The 26,754-nt window shown below is 49.2% G+C and overlaps 1 protein-coding gene across 1 annotated transcript in view; it reads left to right on the top strand.

The window, feature by feature from the left end:
* Positions 1-1,067: 1,067 nt before the first annotated feature.
* The window catches only part of LOC140388280 (F-actin-capping protein subunit alpha-2-like), a 100,225-nt gene continuing 74,538 nt past the window's right edge, over positions 1,068-26,754 (top strand). Inside the window, exons 1-4 of the mRNA XM_072472162.1 lie at positions 1,068-1,150; positions 6,564-6,627; positions 10,751-10,802; positions 14,431-14,494. Coding sequence (XP_072328263.1) covers positions 1,112-1,150; positions 6,564-6,627; positions 10,751-10,802; positions 14,431-14,494 — 219 coding nt within the window. The 5' untranslated portion in view covers positions 1,068-1,111. The remainder of the gene's footprint in view (positions 1,151-6,563; positions 6,628-10,750; positions 10,803-14,430; positions 14,495-26,754) is intronic.

The raw sequence follows: 26,754 nt of genomic DNA on the forward strand, positions 1-26,754 counted from the left end.
ATATGGGGGAGGGGGTGTGTGGGGGAGGGGGGATATGGGGGAGGGGGGATATGGGGGAGGGGGGATATGGGGGAGGGGGGATATGGGGGAGGGGGGATATGGGGGAGGGGAGGATATGGGGAGGGGGATATGGGGGAGGCTCACCCTGCCTGCTCTGACGAGGTCGTTCACCTTCTTGTGGCACTGGGTGCCTGTCCGTGGTGTCAGGGCCACAGCGGTGACGGCCTCTGCCACTTCCCTCCACAGACGCCAGCTGTGGCGTGGGGCAACTCTGCGGCCGTGCCTGGGATACAGGGCGTCCCTCCTCTGCTCCACCGCGTCCAGGAGCGCCTCCACATCGCGTGACTCGAACCTCGGGGCTGAGCGACGGCCAGCCATCCAGTCGGGTGTTGCGGTCGGGTGTTCCGGTCGGGTGGGGGGGAGCTGCGCGGCCTTATGAGCCGTCACGCCGTGCAGTGCGTATGACGCTGCACGGCGTGAACCACTGCGCAAGCGCGGATCCCGTTACGTCGCTGCTAGCCCATTTCGGGCCGGAGTCTATCGGCCCATTTTTATGACGTGACGCAAGTGGGATTTGCGCCGTTTTTTGCGCCGATCGGCGGACTTTCTGCCGATAACGGAGAATTTCGCCCCAGGTGTCCAAACGCACTGTAGCCAATGCAGCACTTTCAAAATGTAATGGGAAATATGGCAGCCAATTTTGTGCACAGCAAGCTCCCACAAAGCACTGTGTGAATGACCAGATGACAAAAACAACAATGGATAACTGTGAATCTAAGAAGGATCTGGCAATGATGCAGCTGACACCATGGGTGCGGGGCCGGTTTGGTGGATCAATTAGTTTCCTTCCACTTTGTCACTTTCACATGTCACCACACCTATTTCAGAATGGCACTGCCCAATGCCACGTGTTGTTCAGCACTCACAATAGGAAATGTGTGTGTGGTGGTGGTGGGGGGTGGGGGGGGGGGGGGGTGGTGGTGGGGGTTACTGCCCGTGCTATGGAATCTTGTTGCCCTCAGCTCCAGAACACCCGGAACCTCTGACTGTTGTGGTTTGAAATTACCTGCCATCGGGTTTTGTCTTAGAAACAAGATTATTTTCGGAGGAGATGGCAAAACATCTGCCAACCATCTCAAGAGAGAGAAAAGTAAGAGCTAGATTCCCTTCTCTGTTTGATTTAGTGATGGTGACAGTTTTAATCATCTCAGCTTATTATGTAGTCCACGGTGACCGTAAGGAGCTCTGTTGTGATGTTTAAAGAACCAGCTTGAATTTCTTGTGTTAAACAGATGGTGATGGCTTCTTTGCTAGCTCACCTTCACAATTAACACACTTCCCCTGACTACCTACATAGCGCACTAATATGCATTTAAAAAATATATTTTTGTTCTCCTCCTTTCTCACATTTTCTCCCAAATTTACACCCACCAACAATAAACAATAAGCAGTAACGAATGCAATGTCAATCCCCAAATCAACAACAACAATCCCATCCTCCCACCAAACCCCCAAACAGCAGCCCACAAGTTAACATAAACAAATGACAAAAAGGAATCAGGAATCACCCAGTCATCATTAACACATACAGTCCCCCTCCCCACAACACCTCCCCTAATGTTCGATGTAATCCAATTCTCGAAAGTGCACAATGAATAACGCCCATGAATTGTAGAACCCCTCCATCCTTCCCCTCAGTTCAAATTTGACCGTCTCAAGAGTCAAGAATTCCAGCAGGTCCCCCCGCCACGCCAGGGCACAGGGTGAAGAGGTTGATCTCCATCCCAACAGGATCCGCCTTCGGGCGTTCAATGAGGCGAAGGCTACAACATCTGCCTCTGCACCAGTTTCCAACCCCGGCTGTTCCGACACCCCGAATATGGCTTCCCGAGGGCCCAGGTCCAGTTTCACGTGCATTACTTTAGAGATTACCCTAAAAACCTCCTTCCAGTAATCCTCCAGCTTTGGACAGGACAAAAAGATATGAATGTGGTTTCCGGGCACAACGCTCACACACATCTTCTACCCCCTCAAAGAGCTGGCTCATCCTCGGCCTTGTGAGGTGTGCTCTATATACCACCTTCAGCTGTATCAGCTCCAACCCCGCGCACAAGGTGGAGGCGTTTATCCTCCGGAGCACCTCACACCAGAACCCCTCCTCCATACCCTCTCCCAACTCTTCCTCCCACTTTGCTTTCATCCCATCCAGCGATGCCTTCTCCTCTTCCAAAATAGCCCCGTAAACTGCCAACACTACACCCTTCTCCAGTCCCCCTGTCGTCAGCACCTCTTCCAGCAATGTGGAGGCCGGTTCTACCGGGAAGCTCTGTATCTCCTTGGCAAAGTCTTGAACCTGCATGTATCTAAATATTTCCCCTTGCTCCAGCCCATACTTCCCTCCCAGCTCCTTCAATCCTGCAAACCGACCCCCAAGAAACAAGTCTTTTAGTGTCCTAATTCCTTTCTCCTCCCATCTCTGAAAATTTCCATCCGACTTCCCTGGCTCAAATCTTTGGTTCCCCCGAATCAACATTTCCCATGACCCTGCCCCCAACCTGAAGTGCTGGCGAAACTGCCTCCAAATTCTCAATGAAGCTATTACTACCGGACTCCATGAGTATTTCCCCGGGGGTGTCTGGAACTGCGCTGTTGCTAGCGTCTTCAATGCCGACCCCCTACACAAACTCTCCTCCATTCTGATCCAATGGGAGGCAACCCCTCTGACCCAGCTCCGTACCTTCTCCACATTCGCCGCCCAGTAATAATACATCAGGTTCGGAGGACCCAAACCCCCTGCCTCTCTGTAGGAGCATCTTTCTAATTCTGGCCACCTTCCCTCCCCATATGAATGAGGTAATCAACCCTTCAATCTCTCTAAAAAATGCCTTTGGCAGGAAAATCGGCAGGCATTGGTAAATAAACAGAAATTGCGGCAACACGTTCATTTTAACCGCCTATACCTGACCCGCCAGTGACAGAGGGAGACCATCCCACCTTGCCAGATCAGCTTTCACCCTCCCCACCAAACTAGAAATGTTGTAACTACGGAGCCCCTCCAATCCCGAGCAATCTGCACCCCCAGGTACCTAAAGTGAGTCCCTGCCTTATGGAATGGCAGCCCTCCCACCCCCGGCCGAGACTCCACAAAATATTCACTCTTCTCTAGATTTAATTTGTACCCCGAGAAAGACCCAAACACCCGAAGCAGCTCTAGTATTCCCCCTATTGACACACTCGGTTCCGACACATATAATAACAGATTATCGGCATGTAAGGACATCCTGTGCTCTATCCCCCTTGCACTAGCCCTTTCCATACCCCCGAACCTGCGCACCAATATCCTATGAAGTTCTTTAAAAAGTAGGAACAGGAATAAGCCATGTGGCCCATTAAACTTGCTCCATCATTCAGTGAGACTATGCCTGAACTTTTTATATTAATTCCCACCCTATCCTCGTATCTGTCCATTGCCCTACTGGGCAATGTCTTCTTGATCCAATACAGTCAGCGACTGAGAATTAACAGTCATCCTTCCCCGGTCTGGCCTACATGTGATTCCAGACCCACAGCAATGTGGTTGATTCTTAATTGCCCTCTGAAATGACCACTCAGTTTACAGGCAACTAGGGATGGACAACAAATGCTGACCTTGCCAGCAAATGACCTGTCCAACTGGAGAAGTTGCTCAAATCTAATCTCCAATCTTATTTCAAACTTCATTTGCAGGCTGCCAGGCTGGGCATCCGTCAGTTTCCTGAGGCAATGCCCACCCTTACACAGGATACAGAGACTTTCCATGTTAGGAGTGTTGCGCTGACTCAGATTTGGGAGCACACGACTATCCCCATTGAAAGAATGGTTCCACCCTCCCCTTCATGGAGTAATTTGTGGCAGTCCAAGGAGTGGATACAGTGCCAGCGCAATGGTCTCCACAGTATGTCAGCAATCTTGAACAGATTGATCAGTCATGCATAGATGGATCAGAAGAGCATGGCAAACCCAACTAGGTGCTCATCTAAGTTATCAGGGAAATGCAGGTGAATCCTGAAAGGGCAGAGGAAGGCAGGATTAATGGCAATGGAGGCTCTCCTCAAGGCAACCGGATCCCTCGCCCACTCCCCGGATTTGTAGTCGGCGCCTCAGTCTCTCTGACATAGCCCCTAACACTGCGCCTACCCCTATGATTGAGGCTACCCATGCGTTGGTGCACGTACGCCAGCCTGTGATGGGGCCTTCACAAGCACTGCAACCTTGAGGACACGTGACATGCGCATCTCATTCAATGGAGCAGAGGGATAAACTGCTTCTTCCAAGTTTGGTCCAGCCACGTAGGAGTACGAGGCAGAGAACACAAAAACGCTCTTAATTACACAACGGGACGTCTTTCATTACACGATCATGATGAATAATTTTATTCCAATGAAATTATTTTACTTGGCCATCACTTTTGCCTTATGTCATTCTTAGTGCCTCATTACACAATGGATTGATGTGAACATGTTGAATGTGATTGGTCACATTGTTATGAATGGATGGGGCAGTGGCTTGGATTTACTTGACGCAAGGGAATTTCTATGTTGGGAATGGTCATAATTGCTGCCACAGAGTCCCAGAAACTAATAGTGTATTACTGAATGCCTGACACAGGGTGAACCTTGCCTGGACGGCACTATCGCAGACTTCCCTGCTATGCAAGTTAATGGGCATGGACATCAGCGGGGCCTCTGAACTGACATGTTGTACCTGCCAATCAGTATCTTTCTCCTCCTCCTCTGAGGATGGTGAGTGTTCAACATCTTTCTCCGGTGTCAGATCCAGTTTTCTCTGCAGTGCCAGGTTGTACAGGGTGCAGCACACCACCAAATTACGGTGGACCTTTCTACAACTATATTGGAGGGTGCCCCCAGATCAGTCAGAACCATAATATCAACAAACCAATGGCCTACATAATGGTTGTCCCAGCCATCAAATTACAATAGTTGTCTCTCTCATGTGCCTCTGTGGTAGGGCTCCTACATAAATGTCATGAGCCATGACTCCAGCAGACAGTTACTGCCATCCAGAGACCATCCATCTAGGAATTATTGGTGGGCTGAAGAGTTGAGGCACCTGGGACTGCTTCAGTGTGAATATATCATGGCAGCTACCTGGGGACCTTGCGCACATTTGCAGGATCCTTTTGCACTGGTCGCAAATCAGTTGTGTGTTGAAGGAGTGGAATCCCTTCCTATTTATGAACACACCTGACTGATCTGTTGCCATATGGATACAGTTTATTACAGAGGGAATCCTGCCACATAGGGGAAAGCTGCCCGTCCTCTGGGTCTGACCGGTAGCATCCATTCCATCTCATTGCCTCGTATTCGAGGCATCCATCAGCTGAGTGAAACCGATTGTGAGATTCTGCAGGTGTCAGCAGCCTACCCCTGGAATGATCCAGATGCAAAGAAATTTAGCGTTACAATCTCCTTGAGCACGATGAGCAATAAGCATCCACGCCCGCTCCTTCTGGTCTCAGGTTCTTCTCCAAAAAGGCACAGAGCTTGCAACCACCTGTTTCTCGACCATCTGCCTTCACAGGCACTGCTGCTGCACAAAGGTCAAGGAGTTGACCCTCACCCTGTAGAGCCAGTTGTGCCTTCTTCAATCTGCCTGCCTTCAGCCAAGTACTCTGATACATTCAGCTGTACATGGGTGCTCTCCATGTTGCAGCTGATGCACCTTTTCCAGTTCCTGCACCCCCACCCCTCCATCCTGGGTTGCTGAGTAGGGTGGCGTTGCAGCTCCTTTGCAGTTGAGTGTCAAACAATGCTGCAGGAAATTTCTGCCATTTCTTTCTCCCAAACTCTATCAGTAACAGTAGTTTCAAGGAGTTCCTTCTGAACTGACACGCCACTGTCTATGGCTGATCTCTGCCTTCCCACTTTCTCCCTTTATTGCTCTATCATTTTCGGGCCTCAACGATTTCCTGCTGTGCACACCCTCCTCTAACTTGCCGAGTTCCAGACACTGCATGTGATCTGTGCACTGCTGGTAAAAAACCATTGACAAAAATAGGTTTGATTGCCTTTGTTCAATTCTTTAACCTTCTCAGTAACTTATCCCAGAACTCCATTCCTCAGTACTGGAGGTTTTAACTCACTTTCCGTGGTAGCCCCATCTTCCAAAGTTTTACATTTCATCGTTGTTTTTTAAATCCATAGTTACCATCAAAGTTAATGATTTGCCACCATCAAACTTGTTAATTCCTTCAATAATCTGGAAAGCTTGTATTAGATGAACTTGCAGTGTCCTCTTTACCAATTAATTCTGTCACTGAGGGGCTGGAGGTGGGGCGGGGTGGGGGGGGCTCCTCGACCTTTCCTCAATCCAAGGCAGATTTATACTTTTGCTATTATTTTAGGTTTGGGCTCCAACCAGTCAGGCATTGACACAATCAATGACTGCATTCCCAAATTGATAATGTTCACCTTTACTCCAGTGCATTGCACTAATGACAGGGAATGACTCTCACCATGTGAAATTGTAGCTACTACATTTTGTAATGTTGATTTCTTTTTCAGATTAACATCCTGAGCAGCATTCTCTCGCAGGCCCCTCCTGGCGAGTTCAGTGAAGTTGTCAATGGTGAGTATCCATCACGGTTACAAATTGCAAAGGTCTGCACCAGCATAGTGCGCCGTGCAACAAAAATGGTGATTTTACATTTAAAGAGCACAGAAGCTTTGCTGGGAAGGTTAAAGCTGGATGTAAACTTTCGGATAACTGATGGGGGGATAAACTCGCAATGAGGTTTACTCCTTTCTGCATGCCCATCGCTCTTTGGTTTCCAACCACAAGTCTATATTAAAAAAAGACTGGGGAAGTCCTTTCCATCCAGAATACTCCTCTTTTTGGAAAAGAAAATAACTCTTTTAAGAGATTTTAAATAAAATAAGCCTTGTGCCTGCAGACCAACATGACAATTAAGAGTCAAAATCACTGCAAACTGATATCACTGAGATTTGGAATTACACTCTGTTACTGGTGGGACTGAACTTTCTTTACAACTATTTTTCTTACGACTTTAGGACCAGGTCTGTTGCCACTCAGGATGTTGCAGACACAGGATGTAAAAACACACTGAGTTTGAGCTCCTGGAGCACCGCTAAGCTGTTTTTGCTTCCCCATATATATTTGCAAGACAAATTCATGAATCCTACTGGGGGAGCCAACGGGAGAAGAAACAGAGGCCAGAGAAACTGCAAAGTAGAAAGTGTCCCGATGAAAATAACATTTGACCATTGTAATACCCCCTCCACGGCCCTAGGTTTTACTGCAGTTCAGGCTGGTAAGAAAAGTCTGATCCTTCTGCTGGCTCCAAGAGGCACCTTTACCACTTCAGCCATGATTCAGCAGAAGGATGGAAATCAGGTGGGTCCTACAAAAGGCGGGGGATCAGCTCAACCAGAATAATAGCAGGCAGTGATGGTAAAAATTACACCCAGAGTGTCTTTTGATTAGAAAGCCTCAACCACTCAACTGTCCATCTCACTCAGAGATAGTTGGTATCGGAATAATTAGGTCCCACTTTCTCTAATTGGGCAGTTCCCCTTTTGATCCTCACAGATACCATTTTTGTATTTATTAGATAAACACTCAGATGCAATAACACCATGTACAACAAAAGCCCCTTGCACCTGAAATTGCCATGATGAAAATTATGCCACCTGATCTGCTGTGTCCTTTTAAGATATTTTGTTTGGGTGGAGTAGGGGGAGCTTCACAGTGCTTGTAGCCTGGGTTGTACATGAGTTCAGAGTGTTTAGTACCGACATTCGGAACAGAATTTTTCTAGCTCATTGGAGGTGGGTTTGTGAGGGGTGGGGGTGGGGGCGAGGGATGAGAAAGTATTGAAATTGATGTTGCGTCAGAATCGGGTCGCGATCTTGCCCTCTTATAACTTTTCCCAGCTGACATTGAAGGAAAATGGGGAACCTACCTTGCATCTGTCAAGTAAGTAATTAAGTGTTGAGGTTTTAAGGTATTTGCAAAGTCCTTTAGCCCTGAACCCTACATTTCCCAGACATAGAACCTGTTCACTGATGTATCAGCAACTCACAAGGGTCATTTGTGACAAGTGCACAGTGAGAACAGCTTCTTTAGTGAAACTGACAAGCTGGGGAAATTCTCATCAGTTACACTAAAGAGCTGCAGCCACTGTCATGGAGAGGCTGCATTAAAGGCACTGATCTCAGCGAGTGCTTTCACTGCTTGACAGGTAATTACAAAGTCTTGGAAGGCACTTCATCTGTCTAGTATCTTACTTGCCAACAAATATACCTCCCCGTTTCCCAACCTTCACTATGGCATGGCAGCAGCTAGCACGTTAGCACAGTGGATAGCACTGTAGCTTCACAGCACCAGGGTCCCAGGTTCGATTCCCCACTGGGTCACTGTCTGTGCGGAGCCTGCACGTTCTCCCCGTGTCTGCGTGGGTTTCCTCCAGGTGCTCTGGTTTCCTCCCACAGTCCAAAGACGTGCAGGTTAAGTGAATTGGCCATGCTAAATTGCCCTTAGTGTCCAAAAAGGTTAGGAGGGGTTATTGGGTTACGGTAATAGGGTGGAAGGGAGGGCTTAAGTGGGTCGGTGCAGACTCGATGGGCCGGATGGCCTCCTTCTGCACTGTATGTTCTATGTTCTGAAGCTCCACCTTCCAACTCTGCTGAGGAGCAAGAGCTGAGGTCACACCACTGCCAACAACTCCAGCAGCATCGGCAGCAACACCAGCTGCCCTCTCTTCAGCCACATGCCCCTCCAAGGTGCAGAGGGAATGAATGGAAGTGGGCAACACAGTCAACACAGGTCTGTAGGCAGAAGATCAGCTGTCCCGACCTGTAAGAACACCAGAAGGCGCATGGCAGGTTACTACTCACATTAAAAAAAATACATTTAGAGTACCTAATTCATTTTTTTCAATTAAGGGGCAATTTTAGTGAGACCAATCCACCTAGCCTGCACATCTTTGGGTTGTGGGGGCGAACACTACGCAAACACGGGGAGAATGTTCAAACATCACACGGACAGTGACCCAGAGCCGGGATCGAGCCTGGGACCTTGGCGCCGTGAGGCAGCAGTGCTAACCACTGTGCCACCGTGCTGACACTACTGTGCCACCGTGCTGACAATACTGACATTTGAAGCCTCCTGGAATTAACCTCCTTCCCAGTGGATCAAATGGAAATACACTGCCATAGGCTGAAAAGGTGTCAGTCACTGGAGGACTACCCCTCCACCCCCTGCCTCACAGCCTGTGGACAAATTGTTTACACCCTTCTTACATAAGGAAAGCAAAGCGGTGTGAATGTTCATAATAGTTTGTGCGCGCAGGAAGGAAGGACACCATTTGTTAGGGTATGGGAGGAATGGGTACAAGAGGACAATAGGTTGAAGCTGAGTGTCTGTTGTTCAGATGGGGATGTGAGGTGGCTGCAGTGAGAGGAATGAGTGGAACTGAGGAGTGATGAGAATGATGGGACAGTCAGAGTGTGGGGCTAGACACCTGCAAGTGTTCGGCCACTCATCTTTCCTGCCCTCTTGCAGTCCTTAATCCTCTTGGTGCACTCTCTCCAGGCTGGAGAAATAATATTCCTGTTACTGATTTCCTCGGCCACTTATAATAATAATAAAAAATAATAACCGCTTATTGTCCCAAGTAGGCTTCAATGAAGTTACTGTGAAAAGCCCCTTGTTGCCACATTCCAGCACCTGTTTGGGGAGGCTGCTACGGGAATTGAAACCGCGCTGCAGGCTTTGTTCTGCATTACAAGCCAGCTGTTTAGCCCACTGTGCTAAACCAGCCCCTTCCATTCATGCCTATTTGGTTGGAGAGGTTTCTCTATTCCTCCTGTCCTCGGAAAAATCATCTCACTGCCGCGCCTCGGATCTCGCAGCAGGGGTAAGAATGAGAGACCTGGGGCTAAGCCTTCCAGGCTAAGCTTTCCAAAGCCTCCTCTCCAGTCATGTGGTCGCTGCAGCCTCAAAAATCCAAGTGCTGGTGAGTTTCTCTCACCCATGCTGTGGTGCCTTTAGAAGTCCTTCCTTTCATGGAATAGGCACATTATCCCACCCCGTCCTCCCTTATTAGTCAGGAAGCCTGAAGGCGGAATGTTTGCTCTGGTGAAGAGCAGCTTGCTGAGCATGATGTGAGGAGGGTTGAACTCCAGACCTGAGAATGGTCCTGCCATAGCAGCAAGGACTAAGGTAAGATGCTACTCTTGTTGTCAAAAGTTGGCAATTGTTTAATTCCACCATAGTGCCACCTCACATACCAATGGGCAGAAAATTTACTGTGGTCCCCCCAAAATAATTGTTAATTTTCAACCTAAAGATAAATAGCATTCATCAGTCAAATTGAGAACCACAAATACTGCATCAATCATTGGAGTTGCCAACTTTTCAATTCATTGGCTGCTTGTACCTGAAGCTGGTGATACATCAGGGAATTGAGAACGGACTTTACTCTGGATTCTACCTACAAATTCTGGCAAAGACAGCCTAATGCATTCATCCTACAGTCTGTTCTGCTTTCCTCACAGCTCCATTCGCAGGGGCCCAAGTGGCACTGTGGTATAAACCCTTATGTTAAAGCCTCTCATTGGTGCCAGTGAATAAGATCTACCTTAAGGATTGAGTTAAGGCCTGGGCCATTTGCACGAACATTACCGTATTACTTGGTATAGCTTTGCAATTTTTCTCTTGGTTGTTGCAGATATGCGGGCTTTGCTAAATGACGATGAACTGATATGTGAGAACATAGAACGGTGAGCCTGAGCTGAAATGATAGCTCCTGTCCTTTGTTTTTTATTTTTTTTTCATATTAAGTTATAAAGATAGATAAGGACACAAATAATAGATCTCAAGGTTTGATAGTGATTTATCCCCCTTTAATCTAGGGGAGCCAGTGGCGTAGTGGTATTGTCACTGGACTAGTAATCCAGAGAACCAGGGTAATGGTCTTCGAATCCCACCAGGGCAGATGGTGGAATTTGAATTCAATAAAAATCTGGAATAAAAAAAGTCTAATGAAGACCATGAAACCATTGTCGAATGTCATGAAAACCTATCTGGTTCATTAATGTCCTTTACCTGGTCTGGCCTACATGTGACTCCAGACGCACAGCAATGTGGTTGACTAACTAAATGAATAATTTTTATTGTCACAAGTCGGCTTAAATTAACACTGCAATGAAGTTACTGTGAAAATCCCCGAGTCGCCACATTCCGGCGCCTGTTCGGGTACACGGAGGGAGAATTCAGAATGTCCAATTCACCTAACAAGCACGTCTTTCGGGACTTGTGGGAGGAAACCGGAGCACCCGGAGGAACCCATGGCGACACAGGGAGAACGTGCAGACTCTGTCCAGACAGTGACCCAAGCCGGGAATCGAACCTGGGACTCTGGCGCTATGAAGCAACAGTGCTAACCACTGTGCTACCGTGCCACCCACTATTAAATGCCCTTCCAGCGATGCCCACACCCCATGAACAAATAAAGAAAAAAAAAATCTGCACACGTTGATGCAAGTACTTTCTAATAATGTCACATCTTCAATGTCATATGAACCCCCAATGTCCATTCTTGTTCAAGATCTACTCATTGATCCTCAACTGGCATTCAAACCAATTACATTGGGCAGCGCAGTGGCACAGTGGTTAGCACTGCTGCCTCATGGTGCTGAGGTCCCAGGTTCGATCCCGGCTCTGGGTCACTGTCCGTGTGGAGTTTGCACATACTCCCCATGTTTACGTGGGTTTCACCCCCACAACCAAAAAGGTGTGCAAGGTAGGTGGATTGGCCACACTAAATTACCCCTTAATTGGAAAAACGAATTGGATACTCTAAATATATATTAAAAAAACAATTATCTTAATTTATCCAATCGATTTGGACCAATACATAAATTTATCCAATCTATAATGACCAGACTGCTGGTTAACTTAAACTTACCAGGCAGTTCCTCTATACAGACCTTATGGAACACTGTTGAAGTGTAGGAAGCCTTGCATCAGACAGATAACTCCCTAGAAAAAGAAGCTGGTAACCATAATTGCCTATAGTCAATAGACTGGCAGGGAGATCAGTCACATACCTGTTCTGAGGAGTAGTATATAAAGAGGCTTTGCTGCTCTCGACAGCCAGTTCAACATCTATAGATGTATCAACATCTATCACAATACCTCCATCCACAGCCAAACTTACTGTGGTTCTCAACCTGTTTGAGCTCCTTCCAGTCTGCCATAAGAGACATTAAGCAACATCAATCAATTTGCAGTCTGTGCTCCCATTAAGCAGGCGACGAATGTATTTTTAAAACTGGAGCAAGCACTCTCATCTTTTCACTATGGGTATCTGGAAGGATAAGACTCTGGGATTTGCACGCGCTGCGGGCTTCTCCTCAGACTAAGACCTCACTGACTGCACCCATGTCATCCTGTGAGGTCTTGCAAACATTTGTTCTGTCTTCATGAATCACAACGGCTTCCAGAATAACTGCAGTGTGATCACCAGCAGAACACTGTGCAGGTCTGCGACCACTGACCTGTCAACTGCCATGATGTGTTTTCCTTGCAACAATCTTCCATGTACCACTTCTTGGCCCTGCACAGCAGCTGTTGTTTTGGGCATTAGGTTTATCCCCTGCACAATTGGCACATGGTTACTCTCTGGAGCCTCTAATCAGCAGCTGAATTGCAATGCAGTCAGATTTATGGCTCCACTACAACCCTCAGTGAGCAGAGTCCTCAAGCAATGATTTCAATGCCTGAAGAGACCTATTAAATAGCCGAGAAAGTGCACTATAATTGTGATGTACTGTACCCTCATAATGTTGCTTTGAAATGAAGACAACCCTTGGAGCCACCACCAGAAAGTGTTCAGTGCAATGTGCGCGATTACACCGATGACATAGAGGATAACATAGAAGACAGAGGTTCTTCAATATTCACCTACAGCTTAAGATCTTTAGTTTCAAAAATAGCACTTCAGCCGAACATTCCCTTCTATTGACAGTTATGAACAACATCTGTCCCAGTCTTCCACCCTCGAATAAATTGTATCCATCAAAAGACAAGCATTGATATTCATGTCACTAACATTTCAGAACCATCAACTACTACAGTAATACCTTGTGCGCAGATTTCAAAAGTTTAAAATTTTCATGCCTTATACAAAGACCTAACCCCAAATTATCACCCAGCTCTGAGCTCCTGCTGCCTGTCATAGAATCCCTACAGTGCATAAGGAGGCCATTTGGCCCATCGCATCTGCACCGATCCTCTAAAGGACCACCCAACCTCGGCCCACATCCCCACTTCATCCCTGTAAGCCCACCTAAACCGTTGGACACTAAGGGGAAATTTATTATGGCTAATCCACCTAACCTGCACATCTTTGGACTGTTGGAGGAAACCGGAGCACCCGGGGGAAACCCATGCAGACACAGGGAGAAAGTGCAAACTCCACACAGTCACCCAAGGCTGGAATTGAACCCAGGTCCCTAGTGCTGTGAGGCAGCAGTGCTAACCACTGTGTGCCCTCTTATCTAATCTAGTACTTCTACAAGGTGATTCCCCAGCGACTTAGAGATGGAATGTTGCTGTTGCTTAGTCAAGGGCTCCTGAGATGTGTATGGTCAGTGACCTCTGGCAGATGGGGCCTATGAGAGCCTGGCTGTTAACTACAGCATCCGAGTGGTTATATCTGGCCAACTGGCATTCTGGCACAAGTTGGGCATTGCTGAAGGGCTGTGTAGGTCCAGACCTGCTGTTAACCTCAGAGATGGCAACATGTTTCCTCCCCATTGCATGACTGCTCTTGCTACGGAGATGCAATCGGCCTTGGAATCACTATTAGCGCAGAAGGTTAAGATGGGAGAAAATCAGTCAGAATTCCCAGTGCACTCATTGTATAATAACCCCTGCAGTAAAATATTTTCATATGGATGTCTGATGAAGGTGGGGCCTTGCTTTGTGTTCGGTAGTCAATTATCCTGGGAGTAGTCACTGTGTGAGCTCACATACAAGTGAGGTAGCAGAGGGCTGCCAGGAACTGAGAGACACCATTCCAACACGAATGAATGAACTGACGAGTGAGAAAATTAAACACACAGGCTAGCTGCAGTTGTGTTAAATTTTAAAATGACTTGTACAAGGTGATACTTGACATATCATGAGATTGAACATTAGTTTGAATGATAAAGTCTCTATATATAGTGAGAAATAATTCAACTCTGGCATGTGAAGTTTCAGGCAGCTATCGACTAATGGGGTGAGGCTGAAACTTCTCGTTCAACAAACGTTATGATCCCTGCGACTCCATCACGAGCCAAAGAAAAGAGCCTTTTGTGGTTCAGATAAGAATCAGTGTACTGACTGTGTGTTATTTTACAGAATCACTGCAAAATATAACCTGGAACAATTCATTCCTATTGCAGTAACGGAACACACGAAAAAGGTAGGCAGGCAGTGACTGAGATGAATTTATTTACCATTCAGTTTAACTAAAGGGACTTAGAGTCAAGTCCAACCAAACAACCTATCTGGCTGGTTTTTGCTTCTCGGCTCTATAATTTGTTTAAATGTACCCTTGTTTTAGATGAACGCCTAAAATTAGTCTCCCTTTCCCCTGCCTGATGCTCATCCATCATTCAGGCTGGAGTGGGGCAGCAAGATCCAGTAATGGGGAGGGGAGAGGACAATAGTGGAACAAAGTGAAATCTCCCTCCCAAAAAGGCTTCTAGAACAACAATCTGCATTTACATAGCACCTTTAACGTAGTAAAATGTCTCAAAGGCATGTCACAGGAGCATTTTCAAGCAAAATGTGACAGCTGGTTGCATAAGGAGATATTAAGACAGGCGATCAAAATCTTGGTCAAAGAAAGAGGGTTTAAGAAGCATCCTAATGGCGGAGACAGCAGGCGAGAGGTAAAAAGAGTTAGGAGGGAATTCAATCCTATACATTTTGTCTCTAATAATTTCCTTGATTTTTTCACCAAATCAGAGGTTGATGTTTGTTCTGTTTGGGAATGGTACTAAATGGAACCCATCTGTATTCAGTATTGCATTTCCGATCTAGTAGGTCTGCCCACAGCCAACCTTGACCACATCTTCATTCATTTTTGGAAAATTAATCCTCATGAAATCTGGGGCCAACATTTGATTAGGGTTAAACCTAACGATATTACAGGGGCTAGGCTGGTATTTCACGCCACTCACACAAACATTAAGGCCTGAGATACAACACGACTTTCATTTGTGTGCAACAGGCCAGAATTTCAGGTCCACTGAGAACGTGAGGATTATAGTCAATAACCAAATCTGAAATTTGGCTAAAGCTAGCCACCTCGCCAATGTAACTGCATCCACCTAAGGCTCAGCCACTCTAAATGATTCACCATGGGAACATTTCAGCAGAAACAGAGAACCGAACATGGAGCCTGCGCTGCTGGATACGTTTGTTCAGAAGTCAGGTGAGCTGTTTTGATGATCATTGTGGGTCGGAGAGTGGAGTTAGTGACATTGCACTGATAGACGTTTAGCTGCTGTTGTATAAAGCGTCAAAGGTACTGCTCCTTTTCTCAAACACCTTTATTTCACTTTAACAGACTTGGCACAAAACTCTACCACATCACCTGACACAAAGGCCACCTGAAGCTCCTTTACATATCAGTGTCAATTATTAGATACTTAACATAAATTAGATAACTAATTGGAATGTCTCTCAACCCATTATTTAACTGCACCACCATTACTTTGACCCATTTCTTTGAGTTCTCAATGGGCTAATAAAATTCCTGTAAATAGCACAAAAACACAATTGCTGCCAATTGATCCAGACGTCCAGCAAAATAGTTGCAGTTGTCAGAAGACATTGTTAAGGAAGTGTCTTCGGTCATACCATTCCAGCTGCTTCATCAATGCCCTTGCCTCTCTCGTAAGGTCTGGTGTGAGACTGTTTGGTGATTCTACAGTGTTCAGGCTATTCATGATGCCTACAATTGTCAACCAGCCCATGCGACTCAACAATAAGACCGGTCTGAAAGCTTTCTCTGCAGAATGAGACATTAAGTTCCATGCTACAGCAGTAGCTCCAAGTCAGACAGAGATTTGCACAGGTGAGTTGAGGTCATACAGCAAAGCAATTCAACATAATGCTAGTCGAGTTGTGCTCTGCATTCAAATGAAAAGGCCAGAGAAGTAGCATTGGTAACCTCTTGAAACTCTCATTACCTCTTTGAGCCAAAGCCATGTAACTATCTTCCTACTTTAATACCTATTAAGAGAACAGTGGAAGTCACGTATTTGGTAGGAAGAAAATGGAGAGACAATATAACATAAGGGGTACAAGTCTAAAGGATATGCAGGAACAGGGGAACCGGGGTATATGTGTATAAATCACTAAAGGTGGCAGGACAAGTGGAGAGATAAGTTAATAAATCATACAGTATCCTGGGCTTTATTATTGTGGCGCAGAGTACAAGAGCAAGGAGATTCTGCTGAACTTGTACACAACACGAGTTAGACCTTAGCTGAAGTATTGTGTATAGTTCTGGGCGGGACACTATCGGAAGGATGTGAACACATTGAAGAGAGTGCCAAAGAGATTTACAAGAATAGTTCCAGGGATGAGAAACTTCAGTTTTGAGGACAGATTGGAGAAATTGGGATTCTTCTCTTTGTGGGGAAGAAGGCTCCGAGGTGATTTGATAGAGGTGTTCAGAAGCATGAGGGGGCTGGACAGAGAAGAGAGGGAGAAACTGTCCCCGCTTGTCAAAGGATCAAGAACAAGAGGGCACAGGTTTAAAGGGTTTGCAAAAGAAGCAAATGTGATGCGAGAAAAATCTTTTCCACATAACAAGGGGTTTGGGTCTGGAATGCACTGTCTGAGGTGTGGGGGAGGCAGGTTCAACCGAGGCATTCAAGATGACATTTGATCATTATTTGAATAAAAACATGTGCAGGGTTACGATATGGGCAGGAGAATGGCCCAAAGTCAAGATGTTCATTTGGAGAGCCAGTGCAGGCATAGTGAGCTGGGTGGCCTCCTTCGTCACCGTAAATATTCTGAGGTTCTGTGTACCTGGGTCACAATACTTATTTATTTAAAAATATATATTTTTATTGGCTTTTCTCATATTTATAAAGAGTTGTTACTTATATACATGACATTTTTCTCACCCGTGCTAATGTGCTTTATTTTGTCCTTCATTTGACTAACTGTATGTACATTTTGCTGCCCTCCGGATCAGTCTATGATATCCCCCCCTTCCTCCTCCCCTTCCTTTCCTCTTGTGGTTTCCCCATTTTTCTCCCCCGCCCACCCCCGGGTTGCGCAGTCCTTTGTTGGTTCTTCTTTTTTTTTCCCCTGGCTTACTCCTCGTTGCTGGCCTCGAACAGATTTTGGAACACGCCGATGAACTGCCCCCAAGTATCCAGGAAGCCTTCCTCTGACCCTCGGATGGCGTACTTAATCTTCTCCAGGTGGAGAAATTCCGAGAGGTCAGCGAGCCAGTCTGCAGCTTTGGGTGGTGCTGCTGATCACCAGCCGAGGAGGATTCTCCGGTGTGCGGTTAGGGAAGCTAAGGCAAGGGTGTTGGCCCCCTTCCCCATGTGTAGCTCTGGCTGCTCCGATACCCTGAAGATTGCCACTATTGGGCAAGGCTTCACCCTCACCCGCACAACCTTGGACATTGCTGTGATCGCCTCAGGCCTGGCTGTGGTGTGGACACGGATGTCGGGAACTGTGACTCCGGGGGCGTGTCGTCCACCGCTTCATCGCGGTGTGTTGACGGAGAGGGAGACGGTGTAGGGACGGGGGCAGTGGTAACGGCACCAGAGAGGGCTGCCGGTGCCAAATCCTGCCACATCCGAGTGATGGTGATAGGCGGTGTAGAGGTGGGCGCATTGGTGATGGTTGCTGGGGAACCTGCGGGTGCCAAATCCCTAAGGGAGACTGTCCCGCCGTCCGTCATGGTGTGCCACGTATGCATACTGAGGGTTTGCATGGAGGAGCTGGACCCTCTCGACCAGGGGGTCGGACTTATGGCTCCTCACGTGCTTCCTGAGGAGGACAGGCCCTGGTGTTGTCAGCCAGGACGGAAGCGAGGCGGCGGAGATGGACGTCCTGGGGAAGACAAACAAACGTTCGTGAGGGGTCTCGTTAGTGGCGGTGCAGAGAAGCGACCGGATGGAGTGGAGCGCATCGGGAAGGACCTCCTGCCAGTGGGAGACTGGGAGACTTCTAGACCGTAGGGCAAGAAGGACGGCCTTCCAGACCGTCACGTTCTCCCTCTCCACCTGCCCATTTCCCCGGGCGTTATAGCTGGTAGTCCTGCTTGAGGCGATGACCTTACTAAGCAGGAACTGACACAGCTCATCGCTCATAAAAGAGGAGCCCCGATCACTGTGGATGTAGGTGGGGAAACCGAACAAGGTGAAGATGCTGTGTAGGGCCTTGATGACAGTGGCCGAGGGCTTTTCACAGTAACTTCATTTGAAATCTACTTGTGACAATAAGTGATTTTCATTTTCATTTCATGTCGGGCATGGGATGGCAAAGGGAAAATGGGAGTACTCGTCAACAATGTTGAGGAAGTACACATTACAGTCAGTGGAGGGGAGGGTCCCTTTGAAATCAATGCTGAGGCGTTCAAAGGGGCGGGAGGCCTTCACCAGGTGAGCCCTGTCTGGCCGATAAAAGTGCGGCTTGCACTCCGCACAGACTTGGCAGTCCCTGGTCATGGTCCTTACCTCCTCGGTGGAGTAGGGCAGGTTGCGGGTCTTGATGAAATGGAGAAGCCGAGTGACCCCCGGATGACAGAGGTCATTGGGGATGGCCCGAAGTCTGTCTTCTTGTACGCTGGCGCATGTACCGCGGGACAGGGCATCTGGGGGCTCATTGAGCTTCCCAGGACGATACAAGATATCGTAGTTGTAGGTGCAGAGTTCGATCCTCCACATCAAGATCTTGTCGTTCTTGATCCTGCCCCGCTGTGTGTTATTGAACATGAAGGCAACTGACCGTTGGTCAGTGAGGAGAGTGAATCTCCTGCCGGCCAGGTAATGCCTCCAATGTCGCACAGCTTCCACAATGGCTTGAGCTTCCTTCTCGACAGAGGAGTGCCGAATTCGGAGGCATGGAGGACACGGATTGCGGTTGAGGGTAGCGGCCAGGGCAAAGTCCGACGCATCGCTCTCCACCTGGAACGGAATGGACTCGTCCACAGCGTGCATCGTGGCCTTGGCAATGTCTGTCTTGATGCGGTCGAAGGCCAGGCGGGCCTCAGCCATCAGGGGAAAAATAGTGCATTTGATAAGTGGGCGGGCCTTGTCCGCATAATTGGGGACCCACTGGGTATAGAAGGAAAAGAAGCCCAGGCATCTCTTCAGGGCCTTGAGGCAGTGGGGGGAGGGGAAGTTGCAGGAGGGGGCGCATGCGATCGGGGTCGGGCCCTAGGATTCCGTTTTCCACGACATAGCCAAGGGTGGCCAGTCGGGTTGTGCGGAAAACGCATTTCTCCTTGTTATAGGTCAAATTAAGGAGTTGGGCGGTGTGGAGGAAGTTCTTGAGGTTAATGTCGTGGTCCTGCTGATCATGGCCGTAGATGGTGACATTATCCAAATACGGGAACGTAGCCCGCAGCTCGTACTGGTTAACCATTCGGTCCATCGTTCGTTGGAAGTCCTTGACCTCATTGGTGACGCCGAAGGGAACCCTGAGGAAGTGGCAGAGGCGGCCGTCTGCCTTGAAGGCAGTGTAGTAGCGGTCCTCCAGGCGGATAGGGAGCTGGTGGTACGCGAACTTCAAGTCTACCGTGGAGAAGACCCGGTAGTGCGCAATCTGGTTGACCATGTCAGATATGCGGGGAAGAGGGTACGCATCGAGTTGCGTGTACCGGTTGATCGTCTAACTGTAGTCGACTATCCGGTTCTTCTCCCCGGTCCTAACAACCACCACTCGGGCTCTCCAGGGGCTGTTACTGGCCTCAATGATCCCTTCCCGCAAGAGTCGCTGGACCTCCAACCTGATAAAGGTCTTGTCCTGAGCACTGTATCGTCTGTTCCTGGTGGCGACGGGCTTACAGTCGGGGGTGAGGTTCGCAAAGAGCGAGGGATCTGTAAAGATTTAATCACCTGCTAATGCTCGCATTCCAAGCATTGTTTGGCATCTTTGAATTTGTCTATATATGTGTTTCTGGAACAGACCTCTTCATTCACCTGAGGAAGGAGCAGCGCTCCGAAAGCTAGTGACATCGAAACAAACCTGTTGGACTTTAACCTGGTGTTGTAAGACTTCGTACAAGGTTTGTGACACAGTACCCCCGGATCTGCACGGAATGTGATCCGGAAGCAAGGGAGATTGTTTGGGAAAATCCGGAGGGAGCTGTGCCTTACTGTATCCGGATGGACAAAGCTATCCGTGCTCCTGGAGTTGAAGAGGCAGGATGTCTCATGCCCATTGACCTGGACGGCCATCATAGAGTTCTTGAGGGGATGGAGCCGGGACTGGTCGAGTGTAACAGAGCCGAGCTGTGGATGACTGGTCCGGTAGGCGGTAGCGGGGTGGTCCCAAAATGGTAGCCTCCATGAGTCACACGTGATGGGCGCGTCAAAGATGGCGGCCAAGATGGCAGCCCCACGGGTCGCACGTGGTGGGCGGCGTTAAAGATGGCAGACAAAATGGCGGCCCCCACGGATTGCTTGAGGTGGGTGACGCGTAAGAAGGGGGCGGCACCACAGGCACGATGCCATACTACGGGACCTGTGAGCTTCAGGTTGGGCCTGGCAGGCTTTTGATTTGGGAACTTTAGGTCGGGCCAGGCAGACTTTGGCAAAATGCCCCTTTTACCGCACTCGTTGCAGGTTGCGTTCTGAGCTGGACAACGCTGCCTGGGGTGCTGGCCCTGGCCGCAGAAGTAACAGAACTGCCCCCCGGAGTTGGCGGGCAGCTGCGTGGCACAGGTATGAGACACGCCCAGGCCGCGCCTCCGACGTTCATGAGGATGCCGCGAAGTCGGGCATGAAGGCATCCAAACTCTGGAATGCTATGTCTAACGAGGTAGATAGCTGTACCGTGTAATTGAGGTCGAGGGCACCCTTTTCGAGCAGTCGTTGCCGGATATAACTGAACCGGACTCCGGCCACATAGGTGTCCCGGATCATGAGTTCCGTGTGTTGCACTGCCGTAACTGCCTGGCAGTTACAATTCCTGGCGAGTACCCTCAGGTCACGCAGGAATTCTGCCAGCGATTCACCAGGGCGCTGACGCCGCGTGGTAAGAAGATGTCGAGCGAACACCTCATTCACCGGCCGCACGAACTGTCCTTTCAACAGTGCAACTGCCTCTTCGTAAGAGGCCGCGTCTCTGATTAATAGGAAAATTTTGTGGCTCACCCGAGCGTTGAGGAGACGCAGCTTGTGCGCCCCGGAGACGTCGTCGGTCGAGGAGTCGAGGTAGGCCTTGAAACAACTTAGCCAATGCTCAAAGATTCCAGTGGCTTCAGCTGCCTGTGGGTCGAGTTCAAGTCGGTCAGGCTTAAGAGCGGCGTCCATTGTGATATCTTAGCTTATTAAATAGATGGACCATCAATTCACACGAGTCGAGTTGTAGAAGAGAACAGTGGTTTTAATAAGCTAAGAAGTATGCCAGCCTGCTGCTGCTCCCGCACTGAGAGCTGGCCACAGGTCTGCCAATTATATACCTCCCCCGAGGGGCGTAGCCACAGGCGAAGCCAAACAGAAGCATCAACACAACAACAGTAACAGTGAATAAGAACAACAGTGAACATATATACAGTGGTGGATAACAGTAGGATGAATAACAAATAACGGTAAATATATATATAGTAGCAATACGTGGTTCACCACATACCCATCCCCTCACTTTTTCTGCCGTTGCTGCCCAGTGGTAGTATGATAGGTTCGGTAGAGCCAGGCCCCCTCTGACTTTCCCTCTTTGCCGTGTTGGTTTGGGAATTCTCGGGTTCTTGCACCCCCCCCCCCCCACCCCCCCCCCCCCCCCCCCCCCCCCACACACACACAAATGCCATGATTAGCCTGTCAATGTTTTGGAAAAAGGCCTTGGGGATGAAGATCGGGATGGATCTAAACAGGAAGCGGAACCTTCGCAATACGTTCATCTTGATCACCTGCACTCTTCCTGCCAGGGAGAGTGGGAGTGAGCCCCACCGTTCAAGGTCTTTTCTTATTTCCTCCACCAGGCTGGTCAGGTTCCACTTGTGGATCTGTGTCCAGTCTCTGGCTATTTGAATCCCCAGGTAACGGAATCTGTTCTGGGCCGTTTTGAACGGGAGCCCCTTCAGCTCTGTCCCTCCCCTTTTTGGGTTCACTGGGAATGTCTCGCTTTTGCAGGTTAAGTTTGTAGCCCGAGAAGGTTCCAAACTCTCAGTATTTGCAGTATTGCCTTCAGTCCCTCCTGTGGCTTTTTAAAAAAAAAATGTTTTTATTCAAAGTTTTTCAATAATTTTTACAAAACACTCCAAAAAGGAAAATAATACCAAGAAAACAGGGCAATATGCCAACAAAACAAGACAACTTAACCCTTTAAACGATTAACAATTTAACACCCATCTCAAAGCAAAGTGGGACATGCGCCCCTTACAAAAAGAGAAAGAAATCAGCCCGCCCCACCTCCTGCAAGAACCCTCGCAAGGCAAACTTTATCTTCTCCAACCTAAGAAACCCTGCCATGTCATTGACCCAAGCCGCTATGCTTGAGGGCTTCGCGTCCCTCCACATTAACAAGAGCCTTCTCCGAGCTACCAAGGAGGCAAAGGCCAGAACTCCGGCCTCTTTCGACTTCTGCACTCCCGGATCATCCGATACCCCAAATATCGCTATCCCCCAGCTCGGTTTTACCCGAGTATCCAAGACCTTGGACATAGCCTTTGCGAAGCCCTTCCAAAATTCCGTAAGCACCGGGCATGTCCAAAACATATGGGCGTGGTTTGCTGAGCTCCCCGAACACCTCACACACCTGTCCTCTACCCCCAAAACGTACTCATCCTCGCCCCTGTTATATGGGCCCTGTGCACCACTTTAAACTGGATCAGGCTGAACCTGGCGCAAGAAGAGGAGGAATTAACCCTACCCAAGGCGTCAGCCCACCGGCCCTCATCCAGCTCCTCCACCGAGTCTTCCTCCGCCTCCTGCAGCTCCTGGTACATCTCCGCTATCTTACCCTCCCTGACCAAAAGGCCCCAAACCACTCTGTCCTGTATCCTCCGGGCAGGCAGCAGCGGGAATTCCCCTACCTGCTTTCTCACGAATGCCCGAATCTGCATATACCTAAAGGCATTTCCCGGAGGTAACCCAAATTTCTCCTCCAGCGCCCTCAGACTGGCAAAAGTCCCATCGATGAATAAATCCCCCATCCTTTTAATTCCCGCCCGGTGCCAGTTTAGGAACCCACCATCTATGCTACCTGGAATGAACCTATGGTTGTCCTGTATCGGAGCCCAGACTGAGGCCTCTACCTCCCCCCTATGCCATCTCCACTGCCCCCAAATCCTCAATGTCGCCGCCACCACCGGGCACGTGGTATACCGCGTTGGCGGAAGCGGCAACGGTGTCGTCACCAGTACCCCCAGGCTAGTATGTATACTGGACGCTGCCTCTAACCTTTTCCACGCCGCCCCCTCTCCCTCCATTACCCATTTCCAAATCATAGACACATTCGCTGCCCAGTAATAGCTGCACAGGTTCGGCAGCGCCAACCCCCCCGACTGCGCTCCAAGAAAGCCTCTTAACCCTCGGGGTCTTATTTGCCCATAAAAATCCCATAATGCTCCTGTTTACCTGCTTAAAGAAGGCTTTGGGGATGAGAATGGGCAGGCACTGAAAGACGGACAGGAATCTAGGGAGGACCGTCATCTTAACGGACTGTACCCTACCCGCCAGGGTGAGTGGCAGCATGTTCCACCTCCTGAAGTCCTACTCCATCTGGTCCACCAGCCTTGCCAGATTGAGTTTATGCAAAACCCCCCAACTCTTGGCCACCTGGATACCCAAATACCGAAAACTCCTCTCCACCATCTTGAGTGGTAGCTCCTCCAACCTCTTTTCCTGGCCCCTCGCATGCACCACAAACAGCTCGCTCTTCCCCACATTGAGCTTATATCCCGAGAAGTCACCAAACTCCCTAAGAGTCTGCATGACCGCCCCCATCCCCTCCACTGGATCCGCAATGTACAGCAGCAGGTCATCTGCATATAGTGAGACACGGTGCTCCCCCCCCCCCCCCCCCCAAACCAACCCTCTCCAGTTTCTGGACTCCCTCAACACCATGGCCAGCGGCTCAATCGCCAGGGCAAAGAGCAGGGGGGGGGACAAAGGGCACCCCTGCCTCGTTCCATGGTACAACCTAAAATACCCTGACCGCAGCCGGTTCGTCGATACACTCGCCACCGGGGCCTGTTACAACACTGTAACCCACCCTACGAACTCCTCCCCGAACCCAAATCTGCCTAACACCTCCCACAGGTACTCCCACTCCACCCGGTCAAAGGCCTTCTCCCCGTCCATTGCCGCTCCCACTTCTGCATCCCCCCCTCCGAGGGCATCAAAATCACATTCAGGAGCCTCCGCACATTCGTGCTCAGCTGCCTGCCCTTCACAAACCCCGTCTGGTCCTCATGTATCACTCCCGGGACACAGTCCTCAATCCTAGTGGCCAAGATTTTTGCCAACAGCTTGGCATCCACATTGAGGAGCAAAATCGGCCTATAAGAGCCACACTGCAGCGGGTCCTTATCCCGCTTGAGGATAAGCGAGATCAAAGCCCGCGACATCGTCGGGGGAAGGGTTCCCTTTTCTTTCGCCTCATTAAAGGTTCTCAGCAACAACGGGCCCACCAGCTCCAAGAACTTCCTGTAGAACTCAACCGGGAACCCATCCGGCCCCGGGGCCTTGCCCGCCTGCATAATCCCCAACCCCTTAACTAGCTCCTCCATCTCGGTCGGGGCCCCCAAACCCTCTACCCGCCCTTCCTCCACCCTTGGGAACCTCAGTTGGTCCAGGAATTGCCGCATCCCCTCCCCCCTCCGGGGGTTCTGACTTATACAACTTACCATAAAAGTCCCTAATGACCTTGTTTATTTTAGCTGGACACTGCACCATGTACCCCCTCTATCTCTGACTCCCCCAATCTCCCTAGCCGCCTCCCTCCTCCGCAGCTGATGCGTCAACAGCCAACTCGTCTTCTCCCCATCCTCATACACTGCTCCCTGTACCCTCCTCCACTGTGCCTCAGCTTTCTCCATGGTCACCAAGTCAAATTCCGGCGCTCCTTCAGCAGCCCCTTTCGGGAGATTCCTTGTATCTCCCATCCACCCTCAGTATCTCCCCCACCAATCTCTCCCTCTCCATCCTCTCTCTCTTCTCCCTGTGAGCCCAGTTGTGTTGGGTGTTCTCGTGTACAAACGATCCAACACGGCTGAGATGGTGTAACTCAATTTTATTTACTACTTAACTATAACAGTACACTGCTAACTTGGGTACGTGCATTACCAGCTAATCTGTGGACCCTGTCCTATCACTATCTGGGTGAGGCACTCAGCACATGGTGAATGTCTGAGTGGCAGGCTCTGAGCTCGGTACTCTGAGCTGGCTGCTGCTGGAAAGAGCGGGAACTGTAGTGTCCCCTGTTTTTATAGTGCGTGTGCTCTCACTGGTGATTGGCTGCGATGTTGTGTGTGTGTTGGTTGGTCCTACTGCATGTCCATCAGTGTGTGTGTGATTGCACCATGATATGCTGATCGAAATATCATGACATCCCCCCCTTTTCGCAAAGAATATGTGCCTACATGATAATAAATAAAGAAGTGTGGTGAGTGCATCTAATCATGTGTGTGCAATATTTACACCAATATGTACATGTGGATATACTATGTACACAGGAAAGTGCAAGGTGCAGAAACTAACTATGTTACACCAAGAATGAAACCAATGTCATTAACAAACAATAACAAAATCTTAAACAGTATGGCAAAAAGTCTGAAACAGTATGTTAGAACAAGTCAGTGAGTCCAATATGAAAAGGTTCATAAATTAAGTCTCTCAGGTGGACGACGAATTCGGGTTGACCGCCTCAAGGGTGGGTCAGGATCCACCTTCTGAGGAACGGGCCGGCCGACGGTCAAGTGAGGAGGATGCAGGGTGTCCGGAAGGTCAACAAAGTCCATTGCAGGGACAACAGGAGGGCGTGGCACCGGTGCAGGATCACATATCGAGCGCGGAACCAGATGAAGGGCGCGCAGGTTGCGGCAGCGAATAGAGCCATCAGGCAGACGAACCAAGAATGAGCGGGGAGCTATCTGTCGGAGAACCTCAGCGGTTGTCGACCAGCCGCCCTCCGGAAGGTGTATGCGGACATTATCTCCAGGCGCCAGGGCAGGAAGATCAGTCGCCCGAGCATCATGTGTCGCCTTCTGTTGCTCACGCTGTTGCTGCATCCGCCGAAGTACCGGAGCATGGTCGAGGTCTGGGACGTGAATGGATGGCACAGTGGTCCTGAGGGCGTTGGGACCCTGCGAGGTACCGGGGTGGCATCCTGTTTAAGCCGGATTTTGTACGTGTAGGGCAGTGTGCCCATGCCCTCAAAAACATCCTGGTTGTGCGTGAGGATTGAGTTGAGCTGTGCCCTAAAGTCTGCATCTGGGAAATCGGACGTGCCTTCTGGAGAGAGAGAGTGTAC

The sequence above is a fragment of the Scyliorhinus torazame genome, chromosome 13, assembly GCF_047496885.1.
Source record: "Scyliorhinus torazame isolate Kashiwa2021f chromosome 13, sScyTor2.1, whole genome shotgun sequence".
In the NCBI taxonomy this organism is placed as follows: domain Eukaryota; kingdom Metazoa; phylum Chordata; class Chondrichthyes; order Carcharhiniformes; family Scyliorhinidae; genus Scyliorhinus; species Scyliorhinus torazame.